Source organism: Dipodomys merriami, unplaced genomic scaffold (genome assembly GCF_024711535.1).
Source record: "Dipodomys merriami isolate MVZ:Mamm:240054 unplaced genomic scaffold, mDipMer1.0.p SCAF_3, whole genome shotgun sequence".
Taxonomy (NCBI): domain Eukaryota; kingdom Metazoa; phylum Chordata; class Mammalia; order Rodentia; family Heteromyidae; genus Dipodomys; species Dipodomys merriami.
This window is the reverse complement of record NW_027204492.1, coordinates 15,396,321-15,423,208: the sequence shown is the minus strand read 5'-3', so window position 1 is coordinate 15,423,208 and position 26,888 is coordinate 15,396,321. Positions and strand designations below refer to the sequence as shown.

Sequence of the window (26,888 nt, the reverse complement as noted above, 5' to 3'; positions counted from 1 at the left end):
TCAGCATTGGTGCCTCCTCCTTTGTTTTTCCTCTACCATCCCTTCCCTCCTGCCTCAGCAACATCCCCCCCCCAGCCCCGCCTTTTTTTTTGTGGGTTGTAAGGCTTGGGCCCTCTCCCTCAAATTCATAGGTTGAAGCCTTTATCCCAATGTAATAGTATCAAGAGGTGGGTATTGGGAACATGATTAGATTTAGGTGAGGTTTTGAAGATGGAGCCCTGATGTTATTAAATTAGTGTTCTTCTGAAAGAATTACTAGATAAAGCCTGGCTCTGGTAGCTCATGCCTGTGATCTCAGCGCTTAGGAGGCTGAGGTCTGAGGATTGGGGTGGGAAGCATCTGGGTGGGAAAATCTGAGAGTTTTATCTCCAGTTAACCACCAGGTGGAGATATGGCTGTTATAATAGTGCATCAGCCAGCCTTAAGGAAAAAAGTTAAGGGGGCACTTCCCAGGCCCTGAATTTTTTTTTAAAGTCAGTTGTGGGGCCTGGACTCCGGGCCTGGGTCCTGTCCCTCAGTTCTTCAGCTCAAGGCTAGGGCTCTACCACTTAAGCCACAGTGCCACTTCTGACTTTTTCTGCTTATGTGGTGCTGAGGAATTGAACCCAGGGCCTCATGCATGCAAGGCAAGCACTCTACCATTGAGCCACAGCACCACTTTCAGTTTTCTAGTAGTTAATTAGAGATAGGGTCTCATGGCCTGGTCTGGCTTTGAACCGCAATCTTCAGATCTCAGCCTCCTAAGTAGGATTATAGGTATGAGCCATAGTGCCTGGTTCAGGCCCAGAATTTAAGTCCTAGTACTGGCTTCTTTTTTATCTTTTGTCGGTAGTGGGGCTTGAACTCAAGGCCTGGGTACTGTGTCCCTGAGCTTTTCTGCTCAAGGCTAGTACTCTACCACTTTGAGCCACAGCACCACTTCTCGTTAATTGGAGATAAGAGTCTCATGGCCTTTCCTGCTTGGGCTGGCAGCTTCCTGAGTAATGAGGATTACAGGTTTGAGCCACCAGCGCCTGGCTCTGGATTTTTACTTAGAAAGAAAAGAAGTAGTTGAGAGGTTGCTACAAGATGTTAAGTGAACACAGTGATGAGCTAAGAGGAGAGACTTCAGAAGGAAGCCTACCTTCTACCTACCTTGATCTTGAACTTCCCAGTCTTCAGAATTTTTTTATTATTTTAATTATTTTTTAATTTTTTTTAGTCTTCAGAATTTTGAGAAATAATCTATTATTTAAACTACCCAGTTTGTGGTATTTTGTTAGTGCAAACCTAGCAAAGTAACATTTTTTAAAATTGTTTGTGGGGCTTGAAATCAGGGCATCAATCAGCTGCACAAGGGGTTTTCATGTTGACATGTCCGTATATGAACATAATTAATATCTTAATCAGACTCACCCCTCCACTCTCCTTAATTTTTCTTCCTTCTTGAATCAATCTTAATAACCTTATTGGTATTATTTTATTATTTGCTAGTCTTGGGGCTTGAACTCAAGAGAGTGGGTGCTATCCCTGAGCTTTTTTTTTTCACTCAAAGCTAATGTTCTACCACTTAAGCTACAGCTCCACTGCTGGCTTTTTGATGGTTTACTAGAGGGAAGAAAGGAGAAAAAGGAGGGAAGGGGTAACAAATTCAACAAGAAATGTAATCACTACGTTATGTAACTGTAACCCCTCTGTACATCACCTTGACAATAACATTTAAAAAAACAAGAGTCTTACAAGCCGGGGACTGGTGGCTCACGCCTGTAATCCTAGCTACTCAGGAGGCTGAGATTTGAGGTTCACGGTTCAAGCCGGCCCAATTAATCACCAGAAAACTGGAAGTGGTGCTGTGGCTCAAAGGGTTAGGGCACTAGCCTTGAACAGAAGAGCTCAGGGACAGCACCCAGGCTTTGAGTTCAAGCCCCACAACTGTTTTGTTTTGTTTTGTTTTAAAAAGAGTCTCCCAGACTTTCCTGCCCAGGCTGACTTTGAACCACTATCCTCAGATCTCCATCTACTAGGTAGTCAGGATTATGGGTGTAAGCCACTGATGCCCAGCTAATCTTTTATATTTTAAATAGTTGTTCAAAGGGGTTTCAATTTAACAAATCTGATTGTAAGTACAGTGCAGCTTGATCATTTTCATTTTCACATGTGTACATAAAGGTTTTTTTGCCAGTACAAGGGCTTGAACTAAGAGTCTCACACTTGATTACTTGCTCAGCTTCCTCGCATGTCTGGTGCTCTACCACTTGAGACACTTTCAGCCAGCTTTTTGCTAGTTAATTGACTTTCATGGACTTTTCTGCCCAAGCTTGCTTCAAACCATAATCCTTCTGTTTTCTGCCTCCAAATTAGCTAGGATTATAGGTACTCTGCTTAACTTCCTTTCATAAAATTTATGTTAGTTGTTCAGAGGTTTCACTGTGGTATTTCACAGGTGAATAAACGTTGCTAACCAAGATGCTAGGCCGAAGAAAAATGAGAAAGCACTGAGATATAGACAGATAGATAAAAGGGTGAGACCAGGGGTCCCAAGGCTCTTCTGCACTTGGCCCTACAAGTCCCCATAAGCAAGCATATTTACTTGAGTTCACACAAGGAAGGTTGCCATGGATACATGCAAAAAGTAATGCATCTATATTAATATAGAGCTAAAACAGTTTGTAAGAGACACTGGTTCTCCTATTGTTTTGAGACAGGAGACTGCAGCCCAGCAAAAGTCCAGACACAGTGTCCATATATTTAGCCCAAGGTTAAGTTGTCAAGGTCCTGGGCACAGCTGCCATCCCAAGGAAAGGTGGGGGCAGCACCCCAGTCTCTTACCCTCTCCAGGGCTGTCTGTTTTAACCTAACTTCCATGGCCAGCTCTCAGTGTTCTGAGTGCTGTCAAGGTGGTATTCAAAACTCTCAAACCTTTTCCAGATTTCACTGCTCAGCTTCAGAGTTCGCTACACATAAACAGTAATCAAATTGACATCTTGGCTTCCTCTTACTTTAGACCCCTCACTACCCCTATTCAGCAGCTTTCAGTCAATTTCATTTTGCCATTTTCATTCATAGATGCAATACAGTTTGCTTCCCCTGCCCCCCAAACAGCCACACAATTATAAACATGTTTCATAGATGATTCTGTGTGTTTACATATATATATATTTTTTTAGGTCTAGCACCCATATATGACAGAAAACATGCAACCTATGGCCTTCTGAATTTGGGTTACTTTATTTAACATGATGATCCTGGTTCCATCCATTTCTCTGCAAAGGATATAATTTTTATTCTTTACTGTGGCTGAGTAATACTCAGGTTATTTATTTTTTTGGTCGGTCATGAGGTTTGAACTCTGAGCCTGGGCACTGTCCCTCAGCTCTTCAGCTCAAAGCCAGCACTCTACCACTTGAGCCACAGCGCTTACTTCCACTTTTCTGAGTGGTTTATTGGAGATAAGATTTTCACAGACTTTCCTGCCTGGGCTGGCTTTTGAACTTCGATCCTTAGATCTTAGCCTCCTGAGTAGTTAGAATTACAGGTGTGAGCCACCGACGCCTGGCCTCAGGTTATTTTTATGTGGGGGATGCTGGGGATCAAACCCTTGGCCTTTAGTATGCTATGTATGTGCTCTATGTGCTAGCCCTAGAATATAGATTCTGAATAGTATTCTCATTATTTAAAAGTATTCTAGCATTTGATTGTTAACCATGAATTAATAGAGCTTTGACTTTTTGTTAAATGTAAAATTGACATCGTCCTCATTCAAATAAATTGATCCTTATGTAACTTTGTATTATACATTTTGAGCATCTACAAGTAGATAGAATATAATGAACCCATTTATACTCATTGCCCAGTTCTGACAACTGTCTATTCATAACCAATGATTTCTTAAATTGGGAACTCTATATAATATATATATATATAATATATAATATATAATATATAATATATATACACACCACAGTTTTATATAGTGAATTAGAATATAGAGGAATTCCTGTCCTAAAGTATCTCAAGTGATATGTCTTGTGAATTTTTATGACACTTTTAGAAAATTTTGTGTTGATTTTTCTTTTTTGGTCAGTCATGGGGCTTCAACTCAGGGCCTGGGCACTGTCCTAGCTCAAGGCTAGTGCTCTACTACTTTCAGCTACAGCGCCATTTCCAGTTTTCTAGTGGTTAGTTGGAGATAAGTGTCTTATGGACTGTCCTGCCCAGGCTGGCTTTGAACCGTGATCTCAGCTAGGATTATAGGAATGCACCACTGGTGCCTGGCTTTTTTTTTTTTTTTGTCTGTCATGGGACCTGACCTCATGGCCTAGGCTTTGTTCCTGAGCTCTTTTGCTCAAGGCTAGTGCTCTGCCACTTTGAGCCACAGTGCCACTTGCTGTATTAACATGTGTTTACTTTAAATAATGAAACAAAACATAAATCTTTTAAAGAAACAATAAAACTTAGTATTCAGTAAGAAAAACTGATCATTTTAACATAAAAATCTCTTTTGATAGATCAGTGCTCTTGAATTGGAAATCTATTTGGTGTGTTGACAGAGACTATTTTGGAGTATATCGTTGCCGCTCTGTCTGCTTTCTTAGGCTACAGGTCTGGCATGAACTCAGAAATCACATTGGTTTGATTGAAACAAAAAAGATTTTTGAACTTGTTATGATTCCTATAGAACGTATAATAGCTAGGCACCAAACTATTTTAATTGATGCAGTAGTCTTTGGTATCTCATAGTTTATACTTGTGGCAGAAAAACTGACTGAAAGAGCAGGGCACAAAAAATTCATGAAAGCCATTTTAAAATGCTAATCTTGATTTTTAAAGCACTTTGAAACATCTTTCATTCATTCTTTTTTTTTTTTGGTCAGTTGTGGGGCTTTAACTCTGGCCTGGGTGGAACACTCTACCACTTGAGCTACAGCACCACTTCCAGTTTTCTGGTAGTTAATTGGAGATAAGAATCTAATGGACTGCTCTGCCTGGGCTAGCTTTGAACCATGATCCTCAGATCTCAGTTTGCTGAGTAGCTAGGATTATAGGTGTGAGCCACTGGCTCCTGGCCATCTTTTCATTGTTGTCAGGTATTACAGCTACATTTCTTTTTTTTTTTTTTTTTTTTTGGTCCAGTCGTGGGGCCTGAACTCTGGGCCTGGGAGCTGTCCCTCAGCTCTTCAGCTCAAGGCTAGCGCTCTACCACCTGAGCCACAGCACCACTTCCGGCTTTTTTCTTATGTGGTGCTGAGGAATCGAACCCAGGGCCTCGAGCATGCAAGGCAAGTGCTCTACCACTGAGCCACCTTCCCAGCCCCATTACAGCTACATTTCAATGATCCTGACATGAATGCTTAATGTATTATCCATCATCATGTTTTCTCAAAACTTGAAATAAATTTCAGTTTATAAAATTAATAAAATCATTCCTTTCCCATGTAATTGTAACCCCTCTGTATGGTATTTTCACAATAAACAAAACAAAACAAAAACAAAAATTAATAAAAGCAATTGTTGCTTGTTGTAAAATAGTCTTGTATTGCTCCTATATGTGGCACAAATGTCTATTTCCCTTGTTTTGGTAGTAAATGTGTTCTGATATAAATGTGGAGTATTTAGTAGTTACTGTAGAACTTTATTTTAGAAGATCTGATATAATCCTTTTTCCTCAACAAGAGAAAAGTTTTCTGCTTATGGAAGTAATAGATGTTTAGGTACAAACTGAATATAGATTTGTACACGTTACAGAGTGCTGTGGACAATACATTTTCACCAATGTCTAAATTAAATGGAGCTTTTAGGCTGAAGTGTGCCTCAAGTGGTAGAACGGTGTACTAACAGTCACAAGGCCCAGAGTTCAAACTCCAGTACTGCCCAAATATGGAGCTTTGGGAACTAAAAAACAACATGAACCTCGAATTTTCCAGCATTAGAAACCTGGAAATGTAACTGGATATGGTGGGACATACCAATACTTGGGGAGGCTGAGGCACGGAGAATTAGAGGCCAGCCTGAGCTGCATACCAAGAACTACATAAATATTTTTTAAAATTTTATTGAGCCGGCTGCCTGTGGCTCACACCTGTAATCCTAGCTACTCAGGAGGCTGAGATCTGAGGATCATGGTTCGAAGCCAGCCCGAGAAGGAAAGTCCTTGAAACTCTTATCTCCAATAAACTACCAGAAAACCGGAAGTGGCACTGTGGCTCAAGTGGTAGAGCACTAGCCTTGAGCTGAAGAGCTGAGGGACAGCGCCCAGGCCCAGAGTTCAAGCCCCATGACTGGAAAAAAAAATTATTGAAATTCAAGCTGTTTTTCCTCTTGCACCTAATACAGTGCTAGCTGAAGAGGAAATTCTCAATAGATATTAATTGATGCAGTCACATTTAATTTTGACTTGACCAGTACGTATTGAAATCTGCCTCCGGGCTCCGGTGGCTCACGCCTGTAATCCTAGCTACTCAGGAGACTGAGATCTGAGGATCGCGGTTCAAAGCCAGCCTGGGCAGGAAAGTCTGTGAGACTTTTTTTTTTCCCAGTCGGTCGTGGGGCTTGAACTCTGGGCCTGGGCGCTGTCCTTGCACTCTTCAGCTCAAGGCGAGCGCTCTACCAATTGAGCCATAGCGCCACTTCCGGTTTTCTGGTGGTTTGTTGGAGATAAGAGTCTCACGGACTTTCCTGCCCAGGCTGGCTTTGAACCGTGATCCTCAGATCTCAGCCTCCTGAGTAACTAGAAATACAGGCATGAGCCACTGGCGTCCGGATTCTGAGAAACTCTTATATCCAGTAAACCACCAGAAAACCGGAAGTGGCACTGTAGCTCAACTGGTAGAGTGCTCGCCTTGAGCTGAAGAGCTGAGGGACAGTGCTCAGGCCGAGTTCAAGCCTCACGACCAACAAAAAAAAAAAAAAAAAAAAAAAAAAAAAGAAAAAGAAAAGAAAGAAAACTGCCAGTGCTTGTCACCAGCTTTTTAAATGTGGTTTGAAAGCTATTTGGTTTTAAATATGTGAAATATGCTATTATAATTCTTCCTATTTTTCTGAAAAAGCTTTGAATATTTTGTATTAATACTTCTTTAAAGGTTTTCCTGTACTTTTTTGGTATTAAGAACTAAATAGTCCGGCACTGGTGGCTCACACTTGTAATTCTAGATACTCAGGAGGCTGAGATCTGAGGATTGAGGTTCAAAGCCAGCCCAAGCAGGAAAGTCCATGAGTCACTTATCTCCAGAAAACTGGAAATGGTGCTGTAGCTCAAGTGGTAGAGCACTCACCTTGAGCTGAGTGACACCACCCAGGTTAATAGTTAAGCAGAACAGACAAAAAAAAAAAAAAGAAATAAAACTTCTTGTCAAAAGTAATGGCTTTGCTTAGTGTGTGTGTGTGTGTGTGTGTGTGTGTGTGTGTGTGTGTGTGTGTGTGTGTGTGTGTGTGTGTGTGTGTGTGTGTGGGTGAGTGTGAGTGTGAGTTCTGGGACTTGAACTTAGGGTATGGGTACTGTCTCTTAGGTTTTTCACTCACTGCTGGCATTCTACCACTTGAGCTATAGTTCTACTTCTGGCTTTTGGTGGTTAACTGGAAATAAGAGTCTCATGGACTTTCCTACCTAAGCTGGTTTCTACGAATCTCAATCTAAGTAGCACTGGTAACTGACGGTAATAGCTTTTTTGTTGTTGTTGGTCATGGGGCCTGAGCTCTGGGCTTGGGCACTGTCCCTCAGCTCTTCAGCTCAAGGCGAGTGCTCTACCACTTGAGCCACAGCACCACTTCTGGCTTTTTTTTCTGCTTATGTGGTGCTGAGGAATCGAACCCAGGGCCTCATGTATGCAAGGCAAGCACTCTACCACTGAGCCACCTTTCCAGCCCAAGAAAAATTTATTATTATTATAGATGGGTTACATTTACATGTGCCAAGTAATAAGTACATTTCTTTTCTTACAGTGTCATCTGTTCCCTCATTCTCTCCCATTCCCTCCCATTTCCACGAATGTATAGTTAGCTTTCATCAATGTCTAGTATGCTCTACTGCTGCTGCACATTTTCACACTTTTTCCTAGAGTTCTATGCCCTCTCCCTCATCCTGCTGAAGCTATGCAGATGAATGCACTGTATAGAAGGTAAAGAAGACAGAATTATCAGAAAAAGAAAGAAAATTAAGTCTATTGTTTTCCTATCAGGCGTTTCCGTATGTATATTATTTTTTATAAATATGAAGAGGTGCTTAGGCATTGCACCTTTGTGTTTTTCTCCTAAGACTATTTTCTTTTGGTCTTACTGTATGTGAATATCTGGAATCCGGTATAATTTGTCATATCACAGTGTATTTTAGATCTAACTTCTTCATATCAGAGAACACGTACCATTTGTCTTTCTGATCTTGGCTTACCTCGCTTAACATGATTTGTTCTTATTCTACCCATTCCCTGCAAATGACATTGTTTTATTTTTTTCTAATGGCTGTGTAAAATTCCATTGTATATAGGTACCATAGTTTTTGGATCCACTCATCTATTGTGGGGTACCTGGGTTGTTTCCATATCTTGGCTATTGTGAATATTGTGGCAGTGAACATGGGTATGCAAGTGTCTTTATCGTATCCTGGTTCACGATGCTCAGGGTAAATGTGTAGGAGTGCTATGGCTGGGTTGTAGGGAAGGTCTACATTTAGTTTTTTTGAGGAACCTCCAAACTGCTTTCCAGAGTGGTTGTACTATTTTTCATTCCCACCAGGAGAGCAGTAGGGTTCCTTTTTCCCCCACATTCCCGCCAGCATTTGTTGTTCAAATTCAAAATGTTGGCCAATCTAATTGGGATGAGATGTTGGGATCAGAGCTGGTTTGATTTGCATTTCCTTTATGGCCAGGGATGAGGAGAATTTCCTCATGTGTTTCTTTGCCATTCTTACCTCCTCTTCTTACCTCCTCTCCTTAGCTTCCGTGCTTATTTAGAGATTGATTTATTAAGTTTGGAAGGGGTTAGTTTCTTGAGCGTCTTGTATGTATTCGATATTAGGCCTTTGTCTGATATATTGCAGGTAAAGATCTTTTCCCAATTGGTTAGCTCTCTTTCTAGTTTAGTAACTATGTCATTAACTGTGCAGAAACTTTGTTGAGTCTCCTATCTGTTGTGCCCCTGGGACTCTATTCAAGAAGTTCCTGTCTATACTAATGTTCTAATGTTTCACCTACTTTCTCTTGCAGTGGTTTCAGAGTTTTGAATCTGACATGGAGGTCTCTGATCTACCTTAAATTGATATTAGTGCCTGGTGACAAGCGGGGATTCACTTTTAGTTTTCTGCATGTGACTGCCCAGTTTTCCCAACACCAATTATTGAAGAGGCTATGTTTTGTCCACTGTATGTCTTTGGCTCCTTTGTCAAATATCAGGTGACCATAAATATGTGGTTTTATTTCTAGGTCTTCTAATCTGTTCCATTGATCTTTGGGTCTAGTTTTGTGCCAATACTGAGCTATTTTTCTTATTACGGTTCTGTAGTAGAGTTTGAAATCTAGTATTGTGATACTGCTAACATTGCTTTTTTTTTTTTTTTTTACCTAGAATTGCTTTGGCTATTCTCTTTTGTTTCATATGAATTTTTGGATTGATTTTTCTATCTTAGTAAAGAATGTCATTGGGATTTTGATGGGGATTGCATTGAGTTTGCATTTTTGGCAGTTATGGACATTTTCACACTATTGATTATGCCTATACACGAACATGGAAGGTCTTTCCATTTCCTGGCATCCTCGTAGATTGGGCCTGGGCACTTTCCCTGAGCTCTTCAGGTCAAGCTAGTGCTCTACCACTTGAGCTACAGTGCTCACTTCGGGCTTTTTCTGTGTATGTGGTGCTGAGGAATCAAACTCATGCATGTGAGGCAAGCACTCTACCACTGAGCCACCTTCCCAGCCCATTTCTTCAGATTTTTATAGTTTTTACCATAAACATCTTTTACATCTTTGGTTACATTAGGTTAATTCCTAGGTTTTTTCTTTTGGGGGGGGGGTCTGGTCGTGGGCCTGGGCGCTGTCCCTCAGCTCTTCAGCTCAAGGCTAGCGCTCTACCACTTGAGCGACAGCACCACTTCCAGCTTTTTTCCTTTTGCTTATGTGGTGCTTAGGAATCGAACCCAGGGCCTCTGGCATGCAAGGCAAGCATCTACCACTGAGCCACCTTCCAAGCCCCTTGTTTTTGTTTTGAGGCTATTGTAAATGGGGTTTTCATGATTTCCCTTTCTTTTTCATTTTTTTTTGGGGGGGGGTCTGGTCGTGGGGCCTGTACTCTGGGCCTGGGCACTGTCCCTCAGCTCTTCAGCTCAAGGCCAGCGCTCTACCACTTGAGCCACAGCACCACTTCCGGCTTTTTTCTTTTTGCTTATGTGGTGCTGAGGAATCGAACCCTGGGCCTCAGGCATGCAAGACAAGCACTCTACCACTGAGCCACCTTCCCAGCCCATGATTTCCCTTTCTGTTTGTACATTGTTGGCATACAGAAAGGCTACTGATTTTTGTGGGTTATATTGTATCCTGCTACTTTGTCAGTGGCTGATCAGCTCTAGGAGTTTGGGGGTGGTGTTTTTTTTTGGGCCCTTTAGGTATAGGATCATGTTATCTGCAAATAGGCATACATAGTTTAATTTATTTCCCTATGTGAATCCCTTTTATGTCCTTTTCTTGCTTTATTTCTCTGGCTAAGAATTCCAGAACTAGGCTGGGAAGGTGGCTCAGTGGTAGAGCGCTTGCCTTGCATGCTTGAGGCCCTGTGTTCGATTCCTCAGAACCACATAAGCAAAAAGTAAAAAAGCCAGAAGTGGTGCTGTGGCTCAAGTAGTAGAGCGCTAGCCTTGAGCTGAAGAGCTGAGGGACAGCGCCCAGGCCCAGAGTTCAGGCCCCACAACCAGACCCCCCCCCCCAGAAAAAAAAAAAAAAAGAATTCCAGAACTGTATTGAAGAGGATTGGAGAGAGTGGGCATCCTTGCCTTGTTCCTGATTTTAGGGGAATGGTTTTAGTTTTTCCCCATTTAGTATGATGTTGCCTATTGGTCTGTCATATATATAGCCTTTATTGTGTTAAGGAATGTTCTTTCTAGTCATAGTTTCTCCAAAGCTTTTAATATGAATGGATGTTGTATTTTGTTAAAGGTTTTTTCTGCATCTATTGAGATGATCATGTAGTTCTTGTTCTTGGTTCTGTTGATGTGGTGAATTATATTTATTGATTTGCGTATGTTAAATTAGCCTTGCATTTATAGGATGAAGCCTATATGGTCATAATGTATGCTTTTTAAAATTTGTTTCTGGATTCTGTTGGTTAATATTTTATTCAAGAGCTTTGCATCCGTGTTCAGAGAAATTAGTCTGTACTTCTTTTTTTGTTGGATCCTTACCTGGTTTTGGCATAAGTGTGACATTGGCTTCGTAGAATGAATTTGGAATTACTCCCTCTGCTTCTATTTCATGGAAAAGCTTGAGGAGTATTGGTATTAGTTCATCTTTAAAAGTCTTAAAGAATTCGATGGAGAATCCATCTGGGTCTGGGCTTTTCCCTGTTGGAAGACTTCTGATTATTACTTCCTCTATCTCACATGTTATTGGCTTGTTTAGCTAACTTATACTTCTTTGTTCAGTTTAGGCAGTAGGTTTCTTAAAATTCATCCATTTCTGCTAGGTGTTTCATCTTTTGTGAGTGTAGGTTTTGAACATAGTAGTCCTTTATTTTGTTTTTTTTGTTTTGTATTTTTTTTTGTCAGTCATGAGACCTGAACTCTGGGCCTGGGTGCTGTCCCTCAGCTCTTCAGCCTCAAGGCGAGTGCTCTACTTAGTCGAGCCATTGCTCCACTTCTGGCTTTTTCTGATTATGTGGTGCTGAGAAATTGAATCCAGGGCCTCATGCATACAAGGCAAGCACTCTACCACTGAGACACCTTCCCAGCCCGATAATAGTCCTTTATAAGCATTTGAATTTCTTGGATGTTTGTTGTAATGTTTCCTGTGGCATCTCTGATCTTACTGGTTTGAATCTTCTTTCTTTCTTTTTTTTTTGTTAGTCTCATAAGTAGTCTGTTAATTTTAGTAATTTTTTCAAAAATAGCTTTTTGTTTCATTGATTTTATGTATAGTTTTTCTTACTTTCTATATTTTCTTGATTTCTGCCTTAATCTTTGCTCTCTTTCTAGCAGTTTTAATTGCATCATGGTATTACTTACTTGAGCTGTTTCTGTTTTATGTATGCACCTATGGAGCTATAAACTTTCCCCTCAGCACTGCGTTTGCTGTATACCAGAGGTTCCATTGTAACATATTTTCATTTTCATTGAATTGTAAGAACTTTCTAATTTCTTTCTTAATTTCTTCTGTGACCCAGTTGTTATTCACTACTGTGTTATTCAGCCTCCATGAGTTTGAGTAATTTCTGCAGTATATTTTGTTGTTGAGAATTAGTTTGAGTCCACTGTGGTCAGTGGACTCCTGTTTTTGCTAAGGTTCTCTATATGTACTATGACATCATGATCTGTTTTGGAGAATGTTCCATGGGCTGCTAAGAAGAATGTGAACTGGGTCATTGTTGGGTGGAATACTCTGTAGATGTCTTGTTTATTTGGGTTACGTTGTCATTTAGTTTAGAGGCTTCTTTGCTTATCATATGTTTGGTTGGCCTGTCCTTTGGTGAGAACAGGGTATTAAAACCTCTCATTATTTTGGTTTGAGTCTGTCCTGTTCTGTAAGTCCAAAAGTATTTGTTTAACTCGTTTAGGGTGCTCCATTATTTGGTGTGTAGATATTGACAACTATGATTTCTTCAGCATGGATCATTCCCTTTATTACTATGTAATGACCTTCTTTATCTCTTTGTACTGATTTTAATGAAAAGTTTATTTTATCAGCTATCAATATGGCTACTCCTGTCTTGTTGCAGGGTGCATTTGCATGAAAGATCTTTTTTCCAACCCTTCATTCAGTTTGCTTTTATCTTTGTGAGATGGGTCTCTTGGAGACAACAAATGGATGGATCTTGCTTTTAGATCCAATCTGCTGTTGTTCTTTTTCTTTTGATTGGGGAATTTAGTCAGTTAATGCTTGTAGCTATTGTAGAGACATACGTTATGTTTCTTGCCATTTTCTTGATTTTCTATATATTGCTTCTTTCCTCTTCCTGTGCTCAGTAGTTGGTCTTCTAGTGACTTGTTTAATGTTTCCTTGATTTTGATTGTTTTCTTCAGATTGCTCAGATTTCTTCTTTTAGTGTTCTTTGTAAGGCTGGATTAGTGTTCATGAATTCCCTTAATTTTTTTGTCATGGAAGGTTTTAGTTTCACCATCAAATGTAAACGATAGCTTTGCTGGGTAAACCAGTTTAGGTTGGCATTTGTTAATGTTCAGGACTTGAATTATACCATTCCAGGCTTTCCTTTCCCTGAAAGTTTGTGTGGAGAGCTCTGTGATTCTGATTTTCTTTCCATTGTAATATAACTCCTTTGATTTTGCTGGATTTAAAATTAATTCCTTACTTTTTTCAAGTCTTAATGTTTATAGTATAATATGTCTAGAAGTATGTATTCTTAGATCCTGTCTACTAGGGGTTCTGTATACTTCTGTCAGGTGGGTGAGATTTTCTCTCAAGATTGGGGAAGTTCTCTGTTATTTTACTGAATAGGTTTCCCATGCCTTTAGTATTGAATTCTTTCCTCTGATCAATCCCAACAAACTGCATAAATTTGATCTCTTGGATGAGTCTGCCAATTCTTGGATTTCCCTGTGTTAGGTTCTGAGTGTTTTTTCCCATACCTTTGACTTTTTCCCTAGTTCCTCTGTTTTATCCTCAACTCCTGATATCCTGTTTTCCACTTCACTTATTCTGTTATCTAGGCATTCCATTGTAGTTTGCAATGTGGAAACTGAACTTTGTCTGCTTCTAAGATTAGTTCTAATAGTGTTAATTTCATTTTATGATGAGGTATATAGTATGCCTATCTTTATCTCTGTATTTTTTGGGAGTCCTGGATATTATTTGTCATTCCTTCTTTGTACTCTCTCTTTTTTTTTTTTTTTTCTTTCGGTTATGAGGCTTGAACTCTGGGCCTGGGCGCTGTCCCTCAGCTCTTCAGCTTGAGGCAAGTGCTCTACCACTGGAGCCACAATGTCACTTCTGGTTTTCTGGTGGTTTATTGGAGATAAAGAGTCTCATGGACTTTCCTGTCTTGGCTGGCTTTTAACCAAGATCCTCAGATCTCAGCTTTCTTAGTAGCTAGGATTACAGCTGTGAGCCACCATGCCCGGCTGTACTCTTTTTTTTTGGCCAGTCCTGGAGCTTGAACTTAGGGGCTGTGCACTGAGCTTCTTTTGGCTCAAGGCTAGCACTCTACCACTTAAGCCATAGCTCCACTTCCGGCTTTTTCTGTGTATGTGGTACTGAGGAATTGAACCCAGGGCTTCATTCATGCTAAGCAAGCACTCTACCACTAAGCCACATTCTCAGCCCCTCTTCTTTGTGCTCTTGAAATTGGTTTTGGTTTTGCATCTCCCCTTTTATTTCATTGGCCAGCTCTATCCTTTCTTTCTTTCTTCCTTTCTTCCTTTCTTCCTTTCTTTCTTTCTTTCTTTCTTCCTTTCTTCCTTTCTTCCTTTCTTCCTTTCTTTCTTTCTTCCTTTCTTTCTTCCTTCCTTCCTTTCTTTCTTTCTTTCTTTCTTTCTTTCTTTCTTTCTTTCTTTCTTTCTTTCTTCCTTTCTTCCTTTCTTCCTTTCTTCCTTTCTTTCTTTCTTTCTTTCTTTCTTCTTTCTTTTTTGCCAGTCCTGGGGCTTGAATTCAGGGCCTGAGCATTGGTCCCTCAACTTCTTTTGCTCAAAACTAGCACTTGAATGACAGCACCACTTCTGGCTTTTTCTGTTTATGAATTGAACCCAGGGCTTCATGCATGCTAGGCAAGCACTCTACCACTGAGCCACATTCCCAGCCCCTGTCGTTTCTTTACTGGTTCTTTTGTCCTCCATTTCTTCTTCACTTTCACTGGGGTCCTTCTCTGGATTATTGTTGGTTTTTGGAATTGGTTTGTTGTCTTGATTGTCCATGATTCTTGTAATCTTTCATTGTGATTTATGCATTTGGGTTCAGGGATTGTCAGGGCCGTAGCCTGAGCTTGGCCTGCTTGTGCCTAACAAGTGATGTCCTGTGGTTGACCTGTGCTAGCTCACACTGGGTAAAGTAGCCCATGCTCAGACCCTGAGCCAACAGGTGTGCGGGTGTGCTTGGCCCCAGGCTAGCTTGAAGGAGATTAGCCCCAGGCCAGCAAGTGCTCTGTGGGCTGGCACGGGCTCTGTCTGGTGTGAGACAGGCCCTGGGGTAATAGCCTTTATAGTTTTGTTATATATTTTATTATATGTGTGTGTGTGTGTGTGTGTTTTGGTACATGTATAATACTTGTAGAATGAATCCTAATATTTATCATTACCACAGGGGTTGTATCATTGGTATTTTTTTAAAATATAATTTAATTTTATATGTGAACATACTGTACAGAGGAGTTACAATTACATGGGCAGGATAATGCGTACATTTCTTACCAAGCATTGCAGCCTCCTCCTTTGTTTACCCTTCACATCCCTTCCCAGCCTCCCCCCTCCCCCCCAATCCCAATCCCAATCCTTCTCCTTCCCCCCCTTCCCCCCGCCCCCCCCCCCCGCACCGACATTGTAAAGCTCGTTTTGGACATGACAACTTGTACTTCTCATTGTTGCAACAGGTCCACCTGTATCCTTAAACAACTGGTTTTTCCCCATCTCCTCCACAAGTTATACTGACATCAAATATAGTTAAAGCAGGGCTTATACTGTGGGGGAGGGACATACAAAGCAACAAAGAGATAATCTTATAAATGCGTTAGAAACACATGCATGAAAGAAAAAAACATTAAAATACACATCTAAGGGTTCATTTTCCTGACATCACATTATCTGACCTTTTCTGCTTGACTCATACATATACTAGATATTACAAATAAGGGAAACCATGGGACCTATGTTTCTTTGGGCCTGGCTTACTTCACTTAATATAATTTTTTCCAAGTTTTTCCATTTCCTAACAAATAGGGCAATGTCATTCTTTCTGATGGAGGCATAGAATTCCATTGTGTATATATACCACATTTTCTTGATCCATTCATCTACTGAGGGGCATCTGGGTTGGTTCCATATCTTAGCTATGGTAAATAATGCTGCAATAAACATAGTTGTGCTGGTAGGTTTAGTGTGGTCTTGTTTGTAAACATTTGGGTAAATGCCCAAAAGTGGGATTGCTGGGTCATAGGGGAGTTCTATGTGAAGTCTTTTGAGGAACCTCCATACTGCTTTCCAAAGTGGTTGAACAAGTTTACATTCCCACCAACAATGAAATAAGGTTCCTTTCTGTCCACATCCCCTCCAGCATCTGTTGTTGTTAGAGTTCTTGATTTTTGCCGTTCTAGCTGGAGTGAGGTGATATCTCAATGTTGTTTTGATTTGCATTTCTTTTATGGCTAGGGATGTTGAACATTTCTTCATTTGTCTATTGGCCATCCTTCTTTCTTCTTCAGAGAAGTTTCTCTTTAAGTCTTTCACCCACTTATTTATTGGGCAGTTGTTTCTTTGAGGATTTGTTGTTGGGGGTTTAATTTTTTGAGTTCCAAGTATATTTTAGATATGAGACCCTTGTCCGTTGTATGGCTAGTAAAGATCTTCTCCCAATCCGTGGGCTTTCTATTGATCTTGCTAGCTATGTCATTTGCCCTGCAGAAGCTCTGCAACTTTATGCAATCCCATTTGTCCAACCTTTCTTTGATTTGTTGTGTTTCCGGGTCTCTATTCAGAAAATTTCGGCCTGAGCCAAGGAGACCTAGGGTTTCTCCTATTCCATCCTGTAATGTTTTCAGAGTGTCTGCTTTGAGTTCAAGGTCTTTGATCCATTTGGAGTTGATTCTGGTGCAGGGTGATATATAAGGATCTAGCTTAAGTTTTCTACATGTAGTTAACCAATTTTGCCAGCACCATTTACTGAAGAGGTTGTCTTTCTTCCATTCTATTGTTTTAGCTCCCTTATCGAAGATTAGATGGCTGTAGGTCTGTAGGTTCATTTCTGGGTTTTCAATTCTATTCCATTGGTCCTGAGGTCTGTTCTTATGCCAATACCAAGCTGTTTTGATTACTATGGCTTTATAGTAGAGTTTGAAATTTGGTATTGATATTCCTCCAGCAGTGTTCTTTCCGTTGAGAAGCGTTTTTGCTATTCGGGGTCTTTTATTGTTCCATATGAATTTTTGGATTGCCTCTTCTATTTCCTTGAAGAATGAGGTTGGAATTTTGATAGGTATTGCGTTGAATTTGTAGATAGCCTTGGGAAGTATTGCCTCATTGGTATTTTTTTTTGTCAGTTATGGGGCTTGAACTCAGGGCCTGAGTACTGTTTCTGAGCCTCTTTGTGCAAGGCTAGCACTTTAACACTTGAACCACACTTCTACTCTCTGAGCAGGTTTCTTGATCTGTATATTTTAACTCATGACAAGCATATAGTACTAAAGTTTCAAACATAATTAGAGGTAGAGAGAATAATGTATATTTTCCATATAGTCATGACTCTTTTTTTAAATGCCTAGCATTTGGCCACATTTTTTTTTTTGTCCGGTTGTGGGGCCTGAACTCTGGGCCTGGGCGCTGTCCCTCAGCTCTTCAGCTCAAGGCTAGCACTCTACCACTTGAGCCACAGTGCCACTTCCGGCTTTTTTCTTTCTGCTTATGTGGTGCTGAGGAATTGAACCCAGGGCCTCGAGCATTCAAGGCAAGCGCTCTACCACTGAGCCACCTTCCCAGCCCTGGCCACATTTCTTTTTTTTTTTTTATTTTTTTATTTTTTTAATATTATTTTACTTTATTTGAGAACATACTGTACAGAGGGGCTACAATTACATGGGCAGGATAATGCATACATTTCTTACCAAGCATTGCAGCCTCCTCCTTTGTTTACCCTTCACCTCCCTTCCCAGCCTGGCCACATTTCTTAACTCTTTAAATTTTCTTTTTTTTCTTAATGACTTACCTAAAGTAAATTAAATGTTTTACCTACTGGTTAGTTTGGACATAGCCTGAGGACTTCAAATCCTACATTTTATTAAAGATGATTGACTTACTACTTTTTTTTTGGTTCGTTGTGGGACTTGAACTCATGGTCTGGGCGCTGTCCCTGAGCTTTTTTGCTCAAGGCTAATGTTCTACCAATTTGAGCCACAGTGCCACTTACAGTTTTCTAAGGTGTTAATTATAGATACGAGTTTCACGGACTTTCCTTTCCAGGCTGACTTTCAACCACAATCCTCAGATTTCAGCCTCCTGAAAGGCTAGGATTACAGGCATGATCCACCAGTGCCCAGCATAAATTTCATATGTGTTTCACTTCTACAATTTTATTTTAGGTAGTATGGTTTGAGCTTAAGATCTTCAGCTTATTTAGCTTACTTGTTTTTTTTTGTTTTTTTGGTCTGGTCATGGGGCCTGAACTCTGGGCCTGGACACTGTCCCTCAGCTCTTCAGCTCAAGGCTAACGCTCTACCACTTGAGCCACAGCGCCACTTCCACCTTTTATCTTTTTGCTTATGTGGTGCTGAGGAATCGAACCCAGGGCCTCTGGCATGCAAGGCATGCGCTCTACCACTGAGCCACCTTCCCAGCCCCTATTTAGCTTACTTGTACAGTTACTACTCAACCATGTGAGTGAGCCATGCCTTCAGCCTGATTTTTTTGATGGTTATTTTGGAAATGGACTTTTCTTCCCTGGCTGTCTGTAAATGAAAATCTTCTGGATCTCAGCCTTCTGAGTAGCTAGGATTAGTGTGAGCCAGCAGTGCATGGCTCACTTTTTTATTAACTATTCATTTCTTTTTTTTTTCTTTTTTCTTTTTGTCGGCTGTGGGGCTTGAACTCTGGGCCTGAGCGCTGTCCCTCAGCTCTTCAGCTCAAGGCTAGCGCTCTACCACTTGAGCTATAGCGCCACTTCTGATTTTCTGGTGGTTTATCGGAGATAAGAGTTTCACAGACTTTCCTGACTGGGCTGGCTTTGAACCGCGAACCTCAGATCTCAGCCTCCTGAGTAGGTAGGATTACAGGTGTGAACCACCAGCGCCCGGCTAACTATTCATTTCTAAGATATGCTTTTCTTACAGGAGGATAATGTATACTACAAGGATACAAAGATGTATTACTACATAAGGAAATGTATAACTACAGGGTTAACAGTTCTAGCTGGCACCAGTGGCTCACACCTGTAACTCTAGCTATTCAGGAAACTGAGATCTGAGAATCGTAGTTTGAAGCCAGCTGGGGCAGAAAAGTTTGTGAGACTATTATCCCCAGTTAATTACCAAAAAGTCTGAAGTGGAGTTATGGCTTAAGTGGTAGAGTGCTGTCCTTGAGCACAAAGGTATTAGGGACAGTGCCTAAGACCTGAGATCAAGCCCTAGGACTGGCACAAACACACAAACATTAATAGTTCTTTGTATTATATCATATCTAAATTTGTCTGGTAGTTCATCATCTAAAGCCAGTTAATTGTATCTTGTAATACTTTGATTTGAAACAACTCTTATTTCTTTTTCAGATTAGTGATGACGAACCAGGCTATGACTTAGATTTATTCTGTATACCTAAACATTACGTTGAGGATTTGGAAAAGGTATTTATACCTCATGGACTGATAATGGACAGGTAAGATCTTTTTAAAATTTTTAAAAATAAATTTTAAGTGCCAGTAATTGTTGTAGTTGATATTTGAATATCTATACTAGGCTAACTTGTTAATTTGAATACTTTTTTTTGTTGGTCATTGAGCTTGAACTCTGAGCCTGGGCGCTGTCCCTCAGCTCTTCAGCTCAAGGCGAATGCTCTACTACTTGAACCACAGAGCCGCTTCCGGTTTTCTGGTGGTTTATTGGAGGTAAGAGTTTCGTGGACTTTACTGCCTGGGATGGCTTTGAACTTCGATCCTTAGATCTCAGCCTCTTGAGTAGCTAGGATTATAGGAGTGAGCCACCAGGCCCCACTACCGGACCCCAAAAAGAAAAAGAAAAGTGAACTCTTTATCAGTTTGATTTCTTAATCCTGCATAGAGTAGTAGCCTGAGAATCACATGAAGGCATAGTCAGATTTTCATTATTATGCACATATAGCTTGAAATGTTGCCCATCAATAAATTAGAGTGAAAAACTTTTTCTGGTATTACATACGTGCTTATATGTCTGACTCTTCTGTTTATTTTCAATTGTAATCATTTTTGTTTGTTTGTTTGTTTTTGTTGGTCATGGGGCCTGAACTCTGGGCCTAGGCAGTGTCCCTCAGCTCTTCAGTTCAAGGCTAGCACTCTACCACTTGAGCCACAGCGTCACTTCTGGCTTTTTCTGCTTATGTTGTGCTGAGGAATGGAACCCAGGGCCTCGTGCATGCAAGGCAAGCACTCTGCCACTGAGCCACCTTCCCAGCCCTCAAATTATAATCTTGGTCTTGGAATAATGAAGCACTTTAGGCCGGGTTCATGCCTGTAATCCCAGCTACTCAGGAATCTGAGAAATGAGGATTGTAGTTCAAAGTCAGTTCTGGCAGGAAAGTCCATCAGACTTGTATCTCCAGTTTACCACCAGAAAACCAGAAGTGGAGCTGTCGCTCAAAGTTGTAGGGTATTAGCCTTGAGTAAAAAAACTCAGGAATAGTACCCAGTCCTGGATTTCAAGCCCCATGACCAAACCAAACAAAACAAACATTGTATAATGGAATCTGCAAATGGAAAAATACAGTCCCTAGACATCAACTGCTCATTTACACTTACTACATGTAAATGTGGTTATATACACATATTTTTAGCACATACATGTACTATCATATGCTACTAATTTTTTTTTTTTGGGTCCAGTTGTGGGGCCTGAACTCTGGGCCTGGGTGCTTTCCTTCAGCTCTTCAGCTCAAGGCTAGCGCTCTACCACTTGAGCCATAGCACCACTTCTGGCTTTTTTCTTTTTTTTTGTTGGTTGTGGACCTGAACTCTGGGCCTGGGCACTGTCTCTCAGCTCTTCAGCTCAAGGTTAGCCCTCTACCACTTGAATCACAGTGCCACTTCCGGCTTATTCTGCTTATGTGGTGCTGAAGAATCGAACCCAGGGCCTCAGGCATGCAAGGCAAGCGCTCTACCACTGAGCCACCTTCCCAGCCCCTCTGGCTTTTTTCTTTTTGCTTATGTGGTGCTGAGGAATCGAACCCAGGGCCTAATGCATGCAAGGCAAGTGCTCTACCACTGAGCCATCTTCCCAGCCCCGCTACTAAATTTCATCAGACTTTTTTTTCATATCAGTACATCAAGTTATCATATATCTAACATTTTAGTAGAGAGAGTGAGTGAGCATAGCATTCTGTTTGTAGATATGCCATAACTGTTCATTATTGATGGCCACTTAAAATCTATTGATTTGCCCTTACCTACTATATTAGAGGGAATATCCTTTTCCATGTATTTGGCACTTGTATCCAGATATGATATAAATTCAGAATCAGAAGGAAGGCATTCATTGTATATTATCCTCTAAAAAAGTTGTATCATTGTATACTCCCAATGGTATACTCCCTCACAATCTCTATCAATGTATAATAAAGAAATATAGTTGAGTCAGTTTCCCAATCTGATAAGTAAAATGATATCTTTTTATTTCCATTTTAAAATTTGTAATGTTAGCGGGGCACCGATAACTCATGCCTGTAATCCTATTCAGGAGGCTTAGATCTGAGGATCACCGTTCAAAGCCAGCTTGGGCAGGAAAGTCTGTGAAACTTACCTCCAATAAACTACCAGAAAACCGGAAATGGTGCTGTGGCTCAAGTGGCAGAGCACTAGCTTTGAGCTGAAGAGCTGAGGGACAGGGCCCAGGCCCAGAGTTCAATCCCTGTGACAGACAAAAAAAATTTAAAAATCAATAAATAAAAATTTAAAAAATAAAAAATTTAATGTTACAGTGTCCATAGTATCTTATCTAGTCCAGGTGCTGGGACTTGAACTTATGCTCTCACATGCTCAAGCTTGGTATTTTCACTCAAGACTCATTCACTACCACATCTCCACATCTGGTTTTTTGATGGTTAGTTTGCTGGTTATTTCTTGGATTTGTCTGCCCAGGCTGGCTTCAGACATGGATCCTCAGATCTTAGATTCCTAAATAGCTAGCATTATAGGTGTGAGCCACCAGCACTGGGCTCATGTTCTACATGATTTTTAAATACTCCACCTTTTAATTTTGCTTGAGTGGGTATGATGACACATACATGTAATTCTAGCACTCAGAAGGTAAGAGGACTACGAGTTTGAGGCTACTCTGATTTACATAGTGACTGTATCATTAAAAAAGTAAATATATATATATATAAATTTAATTTTTGATTTATGAAGCAAAGATACTTGTCCTGGAGGAAATGGATATGGTTTTTAAAAGTTGGATGCTTATGAAGCGGAAATCTATAGAACTTTGTTTTCTTTTTTGCACATTTGTTTTCAATCTCTCATTGTATTTCCACAGGACTGAAAGGCTAGCTCGAGATGTGATGAAGGAGATGGGAGGACATCACATCGTAGCCCTCTGTGTGCTCAAGGGAGGCTACAAGTTCTTTGCAGACCTGCTGGATTACATTAAGGCACTGAATAGAAATAGTGATAGATCCATTCCTATGACTGTAGATTTTATCAGACTGAAGAGCTACTGTGTAAGTATAGTTAGTATGTGTTTTTGTTTAAAAAATATAGAGCAACTTTGGTTATGTCTGCATTGTTTTGAAGCTCTCCAAATGATTTACATCTTTTTTTATAGGTGATAGAAAAAGTTATTACAAAAGAAATAAGACAGAAAGAGAGCATGTGGCATAGATACATCACAGTTAACCTATAGGACTCACATCTTTTTTTTTTTTTTGGTCGGTGGTGGGACCTGAACTCTGGGCCTGGGCGCTGTCCCTCAGCTCAAGGCCAGCGCTCTACCACTGTAGCCACAGCATTATTTCCGGCTTTTCCTGCTTATGTGGTGCTGAGGAATCGAGCCCAGGGCCTCATGCATGCAAGACAAGCACTCTACCACTGACTACCTTCCCAGCCCATGACTTAAATCTTAATTTTACTTAGTCACAGTGGAATTTTACTTTTGGCAGTTGTGGGCCTTGAGCTTAATGCCTAGGCGCTGTCCTGGAACTCTTTTGCTCAAGGTTAGCACTCTACCACTTTGAGCTGCAGCCGCTCTTTCAATTTCTAGTGGTTAACTGATATCAGAGTCTCAGAGACTTTCCTTCCCAAGCTGGCTTAGAACCACAATCATCATTTTTTTTTCTTCTAATCTTGTTGTTTTAACTCAGGGCCTGGGCGCTGTCCCTGAGCTGCTTTGTGTTTTACCACTTGAGCCACATTACCATTTCTGGCTTTTTCTGACTAGTTTATTAGAGATAAGGGACTTTTCTGCCCAGGCTGGCTTTGAACCACAATCCTCAGATCTCAGCCTCCTGAGTAGCTAGGATTACAGGTGTGAGCCACCAGAGCCCGGCTGTATATATATTTTTTTAACTAAAATAGTTCAGTGAAAATGATGGGTTGGGTGGAAAAGTTATCAGACAAATATTTCCCTCCACTTCTGGGGATGAACTCAGGGCCTTACAAATGCCAAGCCACATGCCTAGTCCCAAAGCTAGAGTTTGTTGGTGCATAGAGGTTTTCACAATTCCTAGGGATGGAAAACCACGAAAAAAATGAAGCTATTTCATATTATCCTCGTTGTTTTACCTAGACTCCAAGAGGTAGACAAAGTAGAAACAAATGGTAAGGATATGTATTTATACAAAGAGTTCTATAGATAGTTTCTTTAAAATTGTAATTTTATTATTCTTAAGGTGTTGTACAGAGGGGCTACCATTTCATAAGACATTTCTTTAAAGCTAGTTTCAGGCCTCTGACAAAAGTGAGAAGGGATGGGAAGAGAGGTGATTGGAGGAACTCACTAGGGGGCTCTCTACATGCCAGCTCTTCACCCCAGCATTATTGTAATCAAAGATGAGGTTATATCGCCAGATTGGGTTAAGTGATATAGCACCAGCTGTGAGTAAGCAAGCTGAGTGAGAGCATGAGGCTCTGATTTTTTTTTTAAATTTTATTTTATTTTATTTGAGAACATACTGTACAGAGGGGCTACAAGTACATGGGCAGGATAATGCATACATTTCTTACCAAGCATTGCAGCCTCCTCCTTTGTTTACCCTTCACCTCCCTTCCCCGCCTCCCCCCTCCCCCCACCCAATTATACCCCCCTCCCCCCCCACACCGACATTGTAAAGCTGGTTTTGACATGACATTTTGTACTTCTCATTGTTGCAACAGGTCCACCTGAATCCTTAAACGACTTGTTTGTCCCCATCTCCTCCACATGTTATACTGACATCAAATATAGTGAAAGCGGGGGTTACACTGTGGGGGAGGGACATACAAAGCAACAAAGAAATAATCTTATAAATGCGTTAGAAACACATGCATGAAAGAAACGAAAACATTAAAATACATATTTAAGGGTTCATTTTCCTAACATCACATTATCTGACCTTTTCCGCTTGACTCATACCTATACTATATATTGCAAATAAGGGAAACCATGGGACCTATGCTTCTTTAAGCCAGGCCCAAAGAGGCTCTGATTTTAAGCCCTGGTACACACCAAACAAATGCATGTAAGGGGGATTCTGGAAAGGGAAAATAGGAAGCTCATTCGAGACAAGAAAGGAGATAGGGAAGTTGATATAGTTCCTCTGGACACTCAGGTCATACAATTGATTTACACATGGCATTTGTATATAATTTGAGCACTTACACCTGTATTCTAGTAAGTGGACTTTATCATTGCTCTTTTGAAAAACCGTGTGTGTGTGTGTGTGTGTGTGTGTGTGTGTGTGTGTGTGTGTGTGTGTGTGTGTGTGTGTGTGTGTGTGTGTGTGTGTTATGTGTTTGTTGATACTGAGGCTTAAAACTCAGGGCCTCACATTCTGGCTCGGCTTTTTCCTTTTTAAATTGTTATTATAAAGGTGATAAACAGAGAAGTTACAGTTACTTAGGTCAGGTAGTGAGTACATTTCTTTTTCTTTTGTCATTTGTGGGGCTTGAAGTCAGGGCTTGAGCACTGTCCCTGAGTGCTTTGCTCAAGGTTAGTGCTCTGTCACTTTGAGCCACAGCGCCACTTCTCATTTTCTGGTGGTTAATTGGAGGTAAAGTGTCTCACACATTTTTCCTACTCAGGCTGGCTTTGAATTACGATCCTCAGATCTCAGCCTCCTGAGTAGGTAGGATTACAGGCATGAACCACTGGTGCCTGGCTGTGAGTACATTTCTTTTGGACAGTGTCCTCTCTTCCCTCAGTTTCTCACAGTTTTTCCCTCCCTTAATCACCCATGAGTTGTATAGTTTGTTTTCAACATAGTACCACCATTGCTACATTTGTACCACCATTGCTACATTTGTTCACCTTTTGTCCCTCCATTTCTGTGATGGCTTTTTCATACAGTGTTGGCGTGTTACCACTTGAGCCACATCTCCAGCCCATGTACCATTACTCTTAAATCTTTTTCTTAGCCTTCATTCTAAAGGTGACTGGGATCCATTGAAAAAAAGCCTCAGCTGGGAATGTGGCTTAGTGGTAGAGTGCTTGCCTAGCATGCATGAAGTCCTGAGTTTGATTCCTCAGTACCATATAAACAGGAAAAGCCAGAAGTGACGCTGTGGCTCAAGTGGTAGAGTGCTAGCCTTGAGTACAGAGAAGCTCAGGGACAGTGCCCAGGCTCTTGAGTTCAAGCCTCAGGACTGGCAAAACAAACAAACAAAAAAACCTCAGGAGAAAACACAAGCTCAAAATTATGGGGCCACCAGGTGTGTTTAAATTTGGGTACTAGTAGAGCAGCAATACCTTGGATGTTTGGAGTTGTCTCTTACCCCATCAATTACATCCTTGTGTCATGAATATTTTTCCATAATGAGTACACTTCAGTTTTTGGATGTTTATTCCTCTTAAAAAAGAATGCACAAGCTGGGTCTTGGTGTCTCAAGCCTATAATCCTCACTACTCAAGAGGCTGAGGTCTGAGGATCATGGTTCAAAGCCAACCCTGGGCAGTAAAGTCCAAAAGCCTATCATCTCCAATTAACCACCATAAAACTGGAAGTGGAGCTGTGGCTCAAAGTAGTACATTGCTAACTTTGAGAAAAAGCTCAGAGACAGTGCCTAGCCTTGAGTTCAGGCCCTACAGCTGACCACAGAGAACAAATAAAAAAATAAATGGAGGGCTGGGAAGGTGGCTCAGTGGTAGAGCGCTTGCCTTGCATTCCTGAGGCCCTGGGTTCGCTTCCTTAGCACCACATAAGCAAAAAGAAAAAAGCCGGAAGTGGTGCTGTGGCTCAAGTGGTAGAGCGCTAGCCTTGAGCTGAAGAGCTGAAGGACAGCGCCCAGGCCCAGAGTTCAGGCCCCACAACCGGACCCCAAAAATAAATAAATAAATAAAAACATAAATGGGGGAAAAAAACTTTAATTTTTGGGTATTTACTCTTAGAGAATCAATTCAACTCAAGTTGGATTGTAATACCACACTTCTACAGAAGGTGGCACTATTTACCAAGGTATCCAGTAGAAATGTAAAACTGCTTAACTAAAGCTTCTAGGTTTTTTGTGCATTTGATGTGTGTGTGTGTGTGTGTGTGTGTGTGTGTGTGTGTGTGTGTGTGTGTGTGTGTGTGTAACTGTGAGTAACTGTGTGTAACTGTGTGTAACTGTGTGTGTGTGTTGGTACTGGGGCTTGAAGTCAGGACAGAGGCAATTTTACTCCAAGCATTTTTGCTCTAACCTAGCACTCTA

General features: G+C 40.9%; 1 protein-coding gene across 2 annotated transcripts in view; it reads left to right on the top strand.

The window, feature by feature from the left end:
• Hprt1 (hypoxanthine phosphoribosyltransferase 1) overlaps positions 1–26,888 on the top strand; it is a 60,121-nt gene that overhangs the window by 9,229 nt on the left and 24,004 nt on the right. For both annotated transcript variants that reach the window (XM_070039704.1, XM_070039703.1), the window contains exons 2-3: positions 19,590–19,696; positions 22,543–22,726. In XM_070039704.1, coding sequence (XP_069895805.1) covers positions 19,590–19,696; positions 22,543–22,726 — 291 coding nt within the window. The remainder of the gene's footprint in view (positions 1–19,589; positions 19,697–22,542; positions 22,727–26,888) is intronic.